The 12,794-nt window shown below is 41.0% G+C and overlaps 3 protein-coding genes across 3 annotated transcripts; 2 read left to right on the top strand and 1 right to left on the bottom strand.

The window, feature by feature from the left end:
- The first annotated feature begins 144 nt into the window (after positions 1-144).
- On the top strand, positions 145-602 carry LOC129749406 (histone H3-like). The gene has a single exon (XM_055744378.1). The coding sequence runs from the start codon at positions 156-158 to the stop codon at positions 564-566; it is 411 nt and encodes a 136-aa protein (XP_055600353.1). The 5' UTR covers positions 145-155; the 3' UTR covers positions 567-602.
- Positions 603-1,618: 1,016 nt separating this feature from the next.
- LOC129747716 (ubiquinone biosynthesis O-methyltransferase, mitochondrial-like) lies at positions 1,619-2,655 on the bottom strand. Its single transcript, XM_055742045.1, has 2 exons — positions 2,498-2,655; positions 1,619-2,436 (listed from the first exon to the last, which is right to left on the bottom strand). The coding sequence occupies exons 1-2, from the start codon at positions 2,542-2,544 to the stop codon at positions 1,641-1,643; spliced, it is 843 nt and encodes a 280-aa protein (XP_055598020.1). The 5' UTR covers positions 2,545-2,655; the 3' UTR covers positions 1,619-1,640.
- A 3,681-nt stretch (positions 2,656-6,336) lies between these two features.
- Positions 6,337-9,057, top strand: LOC129745293 (nucleolar complex protein 2 homolog). The gene is made up of 2 exons (XM_055738273.1): positions 6,337-6,456; positions 6,541-9,057. The coding sequence occupies exon 2, from the start codon at positions 6,591-6,593 to the stop codon at positions 9,015-9,017; it is 2,427 nt and encodes an 808-aa protein (XP_055594248.1). The 5' UTR covers positions 6,337-6,456; positions 6,541-6,590; the 3' UTR covers positions 9,018-9,057.
- The last annotated feature ends 3,737 nt before the right edge of the window (positions 9,058-12,794 follow it).

Below are 12,794 nucleotides of genomic sequence, written 5' to 3'. Positions count from 1 at the left end.
AACTAATTTTTTTTTTCGGCCGGGGCCCGTTTTCTTTTATACTGGCTGCGTGCGGATTGCTTGTTCGTGATTGGTTGAACGCATTCTGAAAAAGTAATAAATATGATTTTTTCGAATTTTTGTCATTTTTCGTTCGATTGTCACTCTGATCAGACATGGCTCGTACTAAGCAAACTGCTCGTAAGTCCACCGGCGGAAAAGCGCCCCGGAAACAGTTGGCCACTAAAGCCGCTCGTAAAAGTGCCCCTGCTACCGGTGGAGTGAAGAAGCCGCATCGTTTTCGTCCGGGGACGGTGGCCTTGCGGGAAATTCGCCGCTATCAAAAGTCGACTGAATTGCTGCTTCGCAAGTTGCCGTTCCAACGTTTGGTTCGGGAAATTGCCCAGGATTTCAAGACGGATTTGCGGTTTCAAAGTTCCGCTGTAATGGCCCTTCAGGAAGCAAGTGAAGCTTATTTAGTTGGCTTGTTCGAAGATACGAATTTGTGCGCTATCCATGCTAAACGTGTCACCATTATGCCGAAGGACATTCAGCTGGCTCGCCGAATTCGTGGAGAACGCGCTTAATCATTGATCCCCCGTTTCCCTTTCCCCCAATCACAAACGGCCCTTTTCAGGGCCACCAATTAATTGAAAGAAAGTTGATAATTGGATTTGATAATGATATTTTTAAAACAAAGCTGAAGAAAGTAAAAGAATTCTGCAGCTTAAGAATTCGAAATGCATAAAGGGGAAATGAGGGCATAATGGCCTAAGGTTTAACCTTAGGAGACAGCTTGATGTGAATTTCGTCAATGTTTCCTTTTCCTGTTTCCTTTCCTAACTGGTTGATACTTGAAATAAAAGATATCGGGATGAATCATCCCTAAGGATGAAAATCCCAGAAAAAAAAGCAGATAAAAACTTAAAACATTCATTTTAAATTAGAATAATTTTACGGTTAGATACATATTTTTGATCTTTAAAATGCCCATGAATTAGATCTTCATTATCACTGTAATAGAATAGTATGATAGATTTTTGTTTAGTCCCAAGAATGCAACGAGTACTGATTTTCTGTTTTTTCACCTCAAAAAAGGGAACCGAAAACGCCTGAATTGTAACTACCAAGTTCACATCATTAGCTTCAATGTTGAATATCATGAAACATGCTATTCGATGTACCTACGTAATAGCGTTTTTTGATTCAACCTCGTTCAAGATTGATTTCACAATTGTCACAGCTTAACTACATTCAGGCGTTTATGGCTGTCTGATGAGCAACAGTATAACCAGCGTGCCTTCAGCTACGGGTGGTTGCATATTGAGGAAAAGTAGCCAACAAAAATTTCTCTTTGGGTGGCGGGGGGGTAGGAGACAGAGCGCTTTTTGACAGCGAATTGTTCGCCTGCCATGCCTACGATTACGATTGCCTGTCACAAGATGGACGATTCCGTGTATTGGTATAAGAACACACCCGAAGCTGTACACGCCCTGAGTATAACTGCAGGCGTTCTTATCAGTCCTTCAGGAATGAATTTCGTACAAACGACATTCTGGAGTGCCAGTAGCCTGCTCGATTTCTACTAAACATGATTCAATAAAATCTAAATAAACTAACAATTTAAGCACGTTACATATTCATGTTATGTTACATTTTTATTAGTTAGATAATGTTTCGGGAACTTTCACAGCCTGGACTGCGTAATTGATTTCTGTGTTTTTGCACCAAGTCCAATTGTTTCGCCAAAATTCGTACGCCATTCCATGCACTAGGATCGTGCTGCAGTTGAAAGTTTTAAGCAATCTTTGCAAATCGATCGGTGATATAAATTTGTCCCAATCGTGAGTGTTTTCTGGAACGAGCTTTAAAACGTGCTCAGCTACAGCAATTCCTCCGAGCCAGGAAGCAGTGGTTTTATTCAATGTAGTCACGAAAATTGATCCTCCTGGCTTTAAAGCCATTATGCAATGTTCCAAAAATGACGCTTTGTCAGTTACATGTTCTAACACCTCTGACGTTACTACTGCGTCGTATTTTTCCGCATTCGCCTTAGCGTGATCTTCAATTGTTTCGATCAGATACTGAATTCGATTGACTGCCTCTGATCTATCCAGTTGAGCATGTTCTTTGGCTACTTGGATAAGACGTTCTCCCGGATCTATACCGGTCATGTTGGCACGTATTCTAGCCAATGCTTCTGTTAAGATACCTCCTCCGCAACCTACTTCCAGAATGTTCAAGCCGCTAAGCACCCTGGGGGAACTGATTTGTTCTTTGGGGACTAGTCCCGTTGAAATCAAACCATCACGGACTAAAGGCACCCGAATAGCGTTCATTGAATGGAGACCTTTGAGAGGACCCGTCGGATTCCACCATTCGCTCGACATTCGTTGTAAAGTGTCCACTTCTCGCTGATCCACATTGGGTTGAGCCGTTGCATTATGTGAAGCGTATCTGTAAAAGGAATCATAACTTAATAATGTCCAAGTTTCAGTAAAATTAAATTATTGTTAACCGTATTCTACTGATCGAAATTAGACGATTGGATTTCAAGAGCAGCATTTTGGAATAAAAAATAATAATTATTGATAATTTTCACCGCGAGATGGACCAACAGAAAAATAAACACAAAATATTTGTTATTGTTTTAAAATATTTCACCTACTTCACGCTAATCTGCTATTCTTGAAATTTGAATAAAATTAATGCAATAGCGATGGAAGCTGGGTTGCCAGGTGTCCAGATTTGTCTGTAAAACACAGACTTTTGATCCTTCGTCAGATATTGATCAGACACCTTTGAAACAAATCTAGAGTTTGTTTTGATTAGGTCGTATGAACCAATATAAACAAATTTAAGTTATTAACTCTCGCGTGAGCTTTCATTACGTCGAATGAAACAAAATTTGAAAAACTGAGATATTCACTAAAAAAGCTTCATTATAACATTATCTACCTATGTGATTGATAAAACAATCAATTTAAACCCTTTTAATATATAAAATTTAAGACTTCCAAAATGACGAATGAAACAAAACCTTGATTGCCAATTTCAATGTTGCTTACGTCCCTTCTTCCAAACGGCGAATGTGCAGAGGAAGAAAAACCTAGCACATTCGCTATGGATTCCATGAGCAAACAAGTGTATACAGGTAGAGGTTTTCAGAATATCAACCTGGCAATGAATATTATTTCAGATTCTTCTTTTCAAGCGTTCTTAAATCGATACTCAAGCAGGCTTTCGAACGCTGTAAAATAATGCAGCAAGGAAAAGAAACCGAACAGCAGCAGTAGCAGCAAACCTATCAACTAACTGCATCAGGCTGAGCGGCAGCAGCCTGCTGCTGTTAGTCACCCAATCACCCGATTCACACTTATATTACGCATTCACTAATAAATTTACCGCTGCACTCGACAACTCAATAAGTTAACATTCACTATGCCGAGAAAATTGAAAATTTACCGGTAATTGCCTCAGAAACATTTGGGCGTAAGTGCAAGTTGAACGAATCAAAGGACGAATGAGACAAATTTCCCCTCCAGCTGGTCGGCAACAGAAAGCTGATCAGCAGCAGCGAGCTGGTTTGACCGATGGCGCACCCGATTCACACATTTCATTATGCATTTACTTACCAATTTACCGCTACACTAGATATTTCACTTATTTAACAGCCACTACGCCGAGAAAATTGAAAATTTCCCATAGTATTTGCATCAGAAACATTTGGGCGTAAGTGCAAGTTGAACGAATCAAAGGACGAAAGAAAAGAGACGAATGAAACAAATTTCCCCTCCAAACGACGAATGTGTTCAGACGTATGAACGATTTATGTTTGAATATGTCGTATGTTCCTATATGATTAAAAAATAGCTCTAAAAATTGCAAAAAATTAAATTCATAATGTGGAATATCTGACACAATTAGTTTCCATGAATATTGCGTATTTTTTGAAGGGTTATCGGCGACGGAATGAAAATAGGATTTGAAAAACACTCTTCAAATTTCAGAAGCGTTTTTCTCGGTTCGGTGTTTCTGTTTCATTCGACGTAATGAAAGCTCACGCGAGAACTGAAAATGATTGATAAAGTTGTATTCTATGTTTGGTAAAAACTTGGTTTCATTTCATCAATGAATAACTTTACCAAAATGATTTGAATTTAGGACGTATGATGACTTTCTTATTTTTGAGTGTTATTTGGTTTTTGCGTCATTTAGCTCTGCCGTGCATTGCCGTGCTGCAAAACGACGTAAAATAAAAAGTTCGGCGGGGTGGTTTTACGACGTTATGCATCGTCGCGAAAAGTGCTTCTGTAAGAGTGGAAAATTTAAGGAAAAATGACAGGAAACTGTCTCAAGAAGTGGTGTTTAGCGATCCTAGGATGGTGAGACGCTGCAATTTAGTGTCAGGTGAGTACAATAAGCTTCACCTTTCCATGTGTGAATAGCTAGTATTATTTTTGTCGTTACAGGGGCAGCCAAAATAGTTGAAAGCGATGGATGATTTTTCGCACTCCTCGATCGGCTAGCGGCGCCTTAGGTTGTTGCTATAAATGTCCAGGTGGATTGAAAATGGTCACTCCCAAAAACCAATAATTCCAGGTTTCCTTGGAAGGTAATCCCCGTGGATAGGATGGACAGGATTAACGTCTGAAGCTTTTTCTACAATCAACTCCGAATGAATTACTAAAAATTTGAGTTGATCGAACCAGTTTTGGACGCAAACTTATCGATTGATCATAAGGACGTTTGCGCTGAATGAGAAATGCATTAAGTCGTAAGTACACCTTCATTCATAGGAACCTAATTTATGCCATTTCCGAATGCAGTAGCATGTTCTGCGTCCAATTTTACGTTGTCTAGCTCATTTTTAGAAAAATTAGATCAGTATTAATAAAATGAGAATTGAAAAAGTGATTCAGAACTTTAACATCGATTTTCTCAAAGCTTGTCGAGTGGCTCATACGACTTAATCAAGACTAACTCTAGAAATACCCTCTTACTTAATAATCCCGCGCCGATCCTCCGGTGCATAGGGCCGTGGTAAAAGACCTCCACTGTTGACGATCCGGGGCCAGCGTCTTCACCTGGTCCCAGTCAAGATTCTCGTCGACAGTTCGGATTTCAGCGGCTAAGCTTCGCCGCCACGAGTTTCTGGGTCTGCCTCTTCTTCGATGACCTTCTGGATTCCAATCTAGAGCCTCTCTGCAAATCTCGTTTTCATCTTTTCGCAGCGTGTGCCCAATCCATCTCCACTGCTCTTTCTCCTGCAAATCGGCAACGTCAGTTGGCGCATAACACTGGACCATTGTAATGTTTCTAACTCGTGTTCTAAATCTGGCAACGATTATTCTTTCGTTTATCGGTTCCCATCTAATGAGGGCCGCGTAGGCCTGCGGGCTTAACAGGAAACCAACTCCTCGTTCCCGAGTAGCATGTTCTCCTCGTATGCCAGAGTAAAGCAGTACTTGCCCGGACTGCGTCTTGTGTTCTCCAGTGTTAGGCCAACGGACCACGCTCAGTCCCAGAATTTCAAGCTTGAGGCGGCTAGCCTCTAGCAAGTTGTGCCAGTTTGCCTTGTTGGGCAAGGGTTAAAACGTTCCAAGTTTCAATTCGTGTCCGTGTTTTCATGCTAAAAGTCGTCGCTCGGTTGTTGTTGCACGGCGCCCCTGACCTGGGGAACAGACGCGTGCGGCCACCTTCTCAGTCTGCATGCGACCAAAGCATCCACCGGGGTTGGGTACCCGATTTTCGCTTAGGTTACTCGCATCCCAGCCGGTACCACGGGGAGGTAGAGATAGGAGTTGTGAATAAGAGGTGATATGACCACTATGGGGTCTCGTGTTGCACATTATCCACCATTTACCAGCCAAATATCCTCGGCACATTCAAACTTTATAAAAGTAAAAGGCAAATAAATCTTTTTTAAATATTCCTTGGGCACTTTGAGTAGAAATCAGGGCTAAATATGTACTCTTAAAAAAGCACGTAAAGGCAAGGTGGGTATATATTCAGAAGGTGTTCCCGAATAACGAATTCCCGATTCAGCCATTTTGGCTATGTAGGCTATGCAACTATGCGGAACTCATGAAGTTTGTTTACCAACAAACCACAGAAAAGCTGAGCAAAAAATAAACAAACTCATTGAGAGCCCCGCTCACTCCTCGCCTGCTTACTGTGAAAGTCGGATAACCTAGTGTATCAAAGAACCTTGCGTAAAGGTAGGCTAGTTGCCACTACTGTAACTGAAGTGCTGTTTTGAACCAAAACAATCTTAACTTTGAGCTTAAAAAAGGAGCGTGTGGTTTTGCAAGCATGGGAAGTCTTTTCGGGTTATTTCCGTTTATCGTGTAAAAAGGCAAATTGTCAAAATCAAACAAAAGTCGGTAAACAAAAGCACATCGTGCGGGACGCATCAACAACACATCAACACGTGCAGCTGAGCCGTTTTCGAAAATATCGGAAAATCGCTTTCAGGTAATTATTTCTTTTGACTAAGTAGATTACTATGGGCATAATATCGTGTAATAAATAGTAAGACTGCATTTTGTTAACTTACAGGCATTGGAATTCTACAACAAGTGAAACGGTGAAAAAAATCAGCACTGAAAATGAAACCAATGTCAAACGGTGTAGGAGGGCTCTCGAAAAAGAAAAAAATAGGTAAGCGGCCCAGGCCTCCGGTGCAGGACATGTCTTTGGATAATTTTCTTGATAACATGGATGCCGACCTAGCTAGTGACGACGGTGTTGACGACAAACCGGCAGTCGAACCTCCACCGTCGAAGAAAAAAAAAGTAAAGACGGACAAAGTACCGAAACCGGAGGTAGAACCTGTGGTCGCTGGAAAGGAAAAGAAGAAAACGAAAAAGAAGGTCAAGGATGCTTCCCCAAAAGAAGAATGTGGCGGACAGAAAGATGTTGAAAAAGAGCATCAACAGGCATTGGATAAACTAGAGCAAACCGATCCCGAATTGTATGCGTTTTTAAAAAAGAACGATAAAAAATTGCTGAAATTCGGTGCTATGTCTCAGAGCGATGAGGAAGTCACGGACGATGATGAGGAAGACGAAGATGCTGAGGGCGCTGTTCATGAGCTTCCCGACAAATTGGAGGTGGCCAGTGATGAAAGTGACTTTGAGGAGGATGATGAAGCGGATGACGATGACGAAAAGGAAGAGGATGAACAACCCGGCGTTCAGAGAAAACTTACACTGAAGCTGTTGAAAAAGTGGACAGAAGAGTTGACAAAACTTCCGATAAAAAATGTTGCCATTATCAGAACGGTTTGTAAAGCGTTCAATTCAGTTCTGGTTACAGTGACTGGAGAAACCAATGTTATTCCGGCTTTTAAAGCAGATGGTTCCGCTATTTTCAATGGAGTAGTCCAGCTATGCGTTCTTCACTTGGCAAATGCTGTTAAAAATTATCTGGGCGTCAAAAGTTCCAAGGACTTCAAAAACATAAAGAAGAACAAAAAATTTGCAAAGGTACAATCCTGCCTCAGGATGTATTTGGTTGATTTGACAAATTTGTTGGAAAACGTGTCATCCACACATATTATGAATGTTCTACTAAAACATTTACATCAGATTTGTTCCCTTCTAACATGCTACCCTCAAATCACTAAACCAATTCTCAAGAGATTGATTCTTATCTGGAGTACTTCGGAAGAAGAATCTATCCGAGTGCTTGCCTTCCTTTGCATATTGAAGATAACCTGTGGACAGATGCGTCGCTTCCTTAGTGATGTTTTGAAGAATATGTACTTGGCCTATGTTAAAAACAGCAAGTTTGTAAGTCCGAATACTCTTCCGGGGATCAATTTTATGCGTCGTTCGCTAACTGAACTTTTTACCCTTGATATGTCAATCTCATATCAACATGTTTTCCTCTACATACGTCAATTGGCCATTCATCTCCGGAACGCCGTCATTCTCCAGAAAAAGGATAGCTTCCAGTACATCTACAACTGGCAGTACGTCAACTCGTTGAAGCTCTGGTCCGATGTTCTAGCTATAACTTACGACAAGAAGGAACTAGAGCCGTTGATCTATCCACTCGTGAGCATCATAACAGGAGTCATCAAATTGATCCCATCTGCTCAATACTTCCCACTCCGATTCCATTGCTGTCATATGCTGATTGACCTTTCCGCTCGGACTCGAGTGTTCATCCCGGTACTACCTTTCATTGTGGAAGTGCTGAATTCCAACAGTTTCAATGAGGATCACAAAAAGCTGTCTATGAAGCCCACTAATCTAACTTGTCTCCTACGATTTGCTCCAGCCAACATTCAGGAAAATGCCTACAAAGACGCCGTTTTGGATCAAATCTACGAGCTTACCCTAGAATATCTCGCCAATGAATCAGCTTCAATTTGTTTTCCAGATTTAGTTGTTCCTATCTTAACTGTGCTGCGGTCATTTTGTAAAACTACTAAAGTTTACAAATATTCCCGTAAAATCAAACAGCTATCAGACAAAATAGCTGAGAACGCCACATTCATTGAAAAGCGACGAGAAACTTTGGCCTTTACTTTGAAAGATCCAACTGCGGTCGCCGGCTGGGAAGCTGCCCAGAAAGCCAACGGAACTCCGCTTCTTACCTTCTACCAGGCATTCGCTAAGGAGAACGAAAAATCAAAACGACGTCAAGCTAATCAATCCGACAACATCAACGACTACGAGCTGCCTACGATCAAGAAGTTGGACAAGAAGACCAAAACATCTAAAAAGGCGGTGAACGAACCAACGGATTTGTTCCCTTCTGACGACGACGAGGATGATTCCGGCAATGGTCCGGAACTGGATTCCGCCGATGAAGAAGAACTTAATAATTTGCGGAAAAAGAAGAAAGATAAGAAGGTTAAAAAGAGCAAACAAGGAGCTGAAGATGTGGCCACGAAACTGAAGACTAAGAAAGGTAAGAAAAAACAAAAGAAAGCAGTAGATGAGGGCGATTTCCCGCTGGAAAATGGACAGGATACCGAAGGAGTAGATATTTTAAAAGATTTAACGTTAGACGATTGGGACTAACGTATTTTATTCAATTATTATAATTTTTTTTAAATATTAATCTACGTTCTATCATTGAAATCCGAAATCAATGTTTCCTTTAAGTTGAAGTGACAGTAAGGTTTTTTTACACTGATATACGTACCGCGTGAAAAAACCGTGTTAATGTCCGAAAAGCGTGTAAAAAACCGTGCTAATTACGGAAAACCGTGTAAAAAAAGACCATCAAGTATTGGAGCCCTGAAACTTCAAACAATAAGACATGTAATTGGCAGACATTTTTTTTTTTTTTATACGGGATTTTCATCCTCTGGGATGATTCATCCCTACTCCAGTCGTGTCAAGTTGATGTGTTTTTTTTTCTTCTTCTCTTTTTTTTGTTTTTCTTAATTTTTTTTTTTTTGTATATTTTTTCAGTTTTTGTGTAGTTTTTTTTTTTTGGGGTTTTTTTTTTGTAGTTTTTTTTTTTTTTGTTTTTGGTAAGGGGGAAAGAGAAGGATAGAAACATTGAAAAGAGAAATATTTTTGCTTTTTAAAGATAGGATAGTTAAGGATAGAGTAACATATGTATGCTGATGACGTTTCACGTATTTTTGATGGGTAGGAAGATTTTAGCTTTTTCTTCGTCAGGGCAATTTGTTTTTGTACTTTTCTGTGTTTTCTTTTTGAAATAGGGGGAAAGGGAAGGATAGAAACATCGAAAAGAGAAATTTTGTTTTCACATTTTTGATAGGAAAGATACAGATAGAGTAACACATGTTTGCTGATATCGTTTCACACATTCGTGAAGTTTTTACGTTATATTTCGTGAATGAGTTTTGATTTATTGAGGAAGGTCATCAGCTTTTTTTCATCGTCTGGGCTATTGGAGAGTATTTCGCGTAGGTGTGGTGAAAGGGAACAAGACTGTCTGAGGTTTTGATACTGGAGACAAGATGTGAGGATATGTTTGATAGAGAGGGGGGTTTGGCATGAGGAACAGAGAATGGGGTTATTTTTGGTGATGAGGTGGCTGTGGGTGAGCCGGGTGTGTCCGATACGGAGCCTAGTAAGTGCTCGCCTTTCAGCAATGCTGTGTCTGTCCAACCACTTTTCGGTCGTGTTTTTGATCTCACGTAGTTTTGCCTGGTTATTGTTGGACCAGTTAGTGTTCCATGCATCATGAATGATGTTTTTGATAAATCTTGTGGCGTCAGATTGAGGAATATTGGTGGTGGGAGGGACAAGTTTGGTACCAGCTGAGGCTAAACGGTCGGCCACCTCGTTGCCAGGTATTCCCGAGTGTCCCGGTACCCAGCAGAAGGCGATGTTTTTACAAGGGGCTGTTTTGGTAATGTCCATGATCCAGGGATGTTTGACATTGCCTGCAGCTAACGCAGTTAGGACACTTGCTGAATCCGAGAAAATAACGGTGTTTGGAGTGGCTTGTTCAATAGCTTTCATTATGGCGTAAGCCTCGGAACTGTAGACCGAGCAAAGTTTTGGGAGAGGCAGGCTTCTATCCGATACGCCATCGTGGATTCCGCATCCAACATGACCGCTATTATCTTTGGAGCCGTCGGTGTATACGTGGTGGTGGTTGGGATATTTATTATGTATCTATGAGTTGTCGAAAGAGAGGAAGAACGACTGTCGAGGAGCTTCCGGCTTTGATGTTTTGTTTAAGGGAAAGATCAACCTTTTTTTTTTTTTTTTTTTTGTAAATTATTTATTTGAAACGGCTCATACCTTTAGGCTTTAAGGAGCCAAACTCGTTTTGTTTGATTACAATTGTGTACTTAGATCTAGTTCACTTTTTTTTTTTTGAAGAAAAAGAAAGATAGAAAGGGAAATATGAAAATAAAGAGAATTATAGTCGAAGATCGATAGCTTTTAGGAAAAGGTATATCTCGAACATATAGTCCAAGTCCATCATACCTAATACATCCCTCACTGGAACGTCGGGTGGTTTTCCTCGGGCCCGAAGGGAATCTATAAAGTTCGCTCTGGCGAATAGGTGGTCCTCACACGACCAAACAATATGCTCGATGTCATGGTAACCTAGACCACATCCGCATAAATTGCTGCCAGCAATATTTAAACGATAGAGTACCGCATTCATGGAATAATGATTGGACATGAGACGGGAAAATATACGAATAAAATCCCGAGTCAGGTTCAATCTATTAAACCAGGGTTTAAGGCTTACCTTTGGGATAATCGAGTGGAACCACCGACCCAACTCATCCTCGTCCCATCTACGCTGCCAGTTGACAAGAGAGTTTCTTCGAGCCAAGAAGTAAAATTCGTTGAATACGATTTCACGCTGGTAAATGTTGCCTTCCATCGCACCCACTTTTGCAAGGGAATCTGCCCTCTCATTGCCTGCTATTGAGCAATGTGAGGGGACCCAGATAAAGGTGATAGAAAAGCAACGTCTTGATAAAGTGGTCAATATATCTCGTATCATTTCGAGGAAGTACGGCGTGAATTTTCCTGGTTTTATAGAGCGGATTGCTTCAACAGAGCTGAGACTATCAGTTATAATATAGTAGTGTTCAATAGGTCGTGTGGCGATACTATTCAAAGCCCAGTGAATAGCTGCTAACTCTGCAACATATACAGAGCATGGTGACTGGAGACTGTGAGATGCGCTGGATATTTCGTTGAACACTCCAAATCCTGTTGTTTCCTCTATAAGTGATCCATCGGTAAAGTACATTTTATCAGCATCGACGTGTCTATATTTAGCTTCGAAAATTCTTGGAATCAGAAGAGGACGATGCGGATCCGGGATTCCACGAATTTCCTGCTGCATAGACAAATCAAACTGGACAGAAGAATGATCGTAGTCTGGGCTACAAACACGAGTTGAAGAATACGAAGAAGGGTTTACCTGCATTGACATGAGGATATGGTATATAGACATAAATCTGGTTTGAACATTTTGCTCAAGTAACCTTTCGAAATTTACAATCACCAATGGGTTCATGACCTCACACCTGATGAGGAACCGAAGTGATAGTAAATTGAATCGATCTTTCAAAGGGAGTATTCCTGCCAAAACTTCAAGACTCATGTTGTGTGTTGAGGGCATACAGCCCAAAGCGATACGGAGACAACGGTATTGGATACGCTCTAGTTTGATGAGGTGAGTTTTGGCAGCTGACTGGAAACAGAAGCTACCATATTCCATAACGGATAGAATAGTTGTTCGATACAATTTGATAAGATCTTCTGGATGGGCTCCCCACCAGGTGCCAGTAATTGATCGGAGAAAATTGATTCTTTGTTGGCATTTTCCTTTCAGATACTCAATGTGGGCTCTCCAGGTACACTTGGAATCAAACCAAACCCCAAGATACTTGAAACTCCTCGATTGAGTGATCGTTCTGCCTAGGAGTTGAAGCTTAGGTTGAGCAGGTCTACGTTTCTTAGAGAAAACAACCATTTCCGTTTTCTGAGGGGAAAACTCAATCCCAAGCCCCAAAGCCCAGGAAGACAATCTGTCTAAAGTATCTTGTAAAGGCCTGTGCAGATGAGACTCAGTAGATCCTGTGACAGACACTACTCCGTCATCTGCAAGTTGTCTTAGAGTGCAGCCTTCAGAGAGACAGCTGTCGATGTCACTCACATAAAAGTTGTACAAAAGTGGACTCAAACATGAACCCTGTGGGAGGCCCATGTAAGATGTTCTTCTAACTGCAAAATCTCCGTGAGCAAAGTTCAAATGTTTCTCACAAAGTAAGCTGTATAAGATGTTGTTCAATAGAGGAGGCAGACCCCGGGAGTGCAACTTGTCTGACAAAACCTCTATTG

Source organism: Uranotaenia lowii, chromosome 2 (assembly GCF_029784155.1).
Source record: "Uranotaenia lowii strain MFRU-FL chromosome 2, ASM2978415v1, whole genome shotgun sequence".
Lineage (NCBI taxonomy): Eukaryota > Metazoa > Arthropoda > Insecta > Diptera > Culicidae > Uranotaenia > Uranotaenia lowii.
Note: the sequence above shows the minus strand (reverse complement) of the source record. Positions and strands in the feature narration are given on the sequence as shown.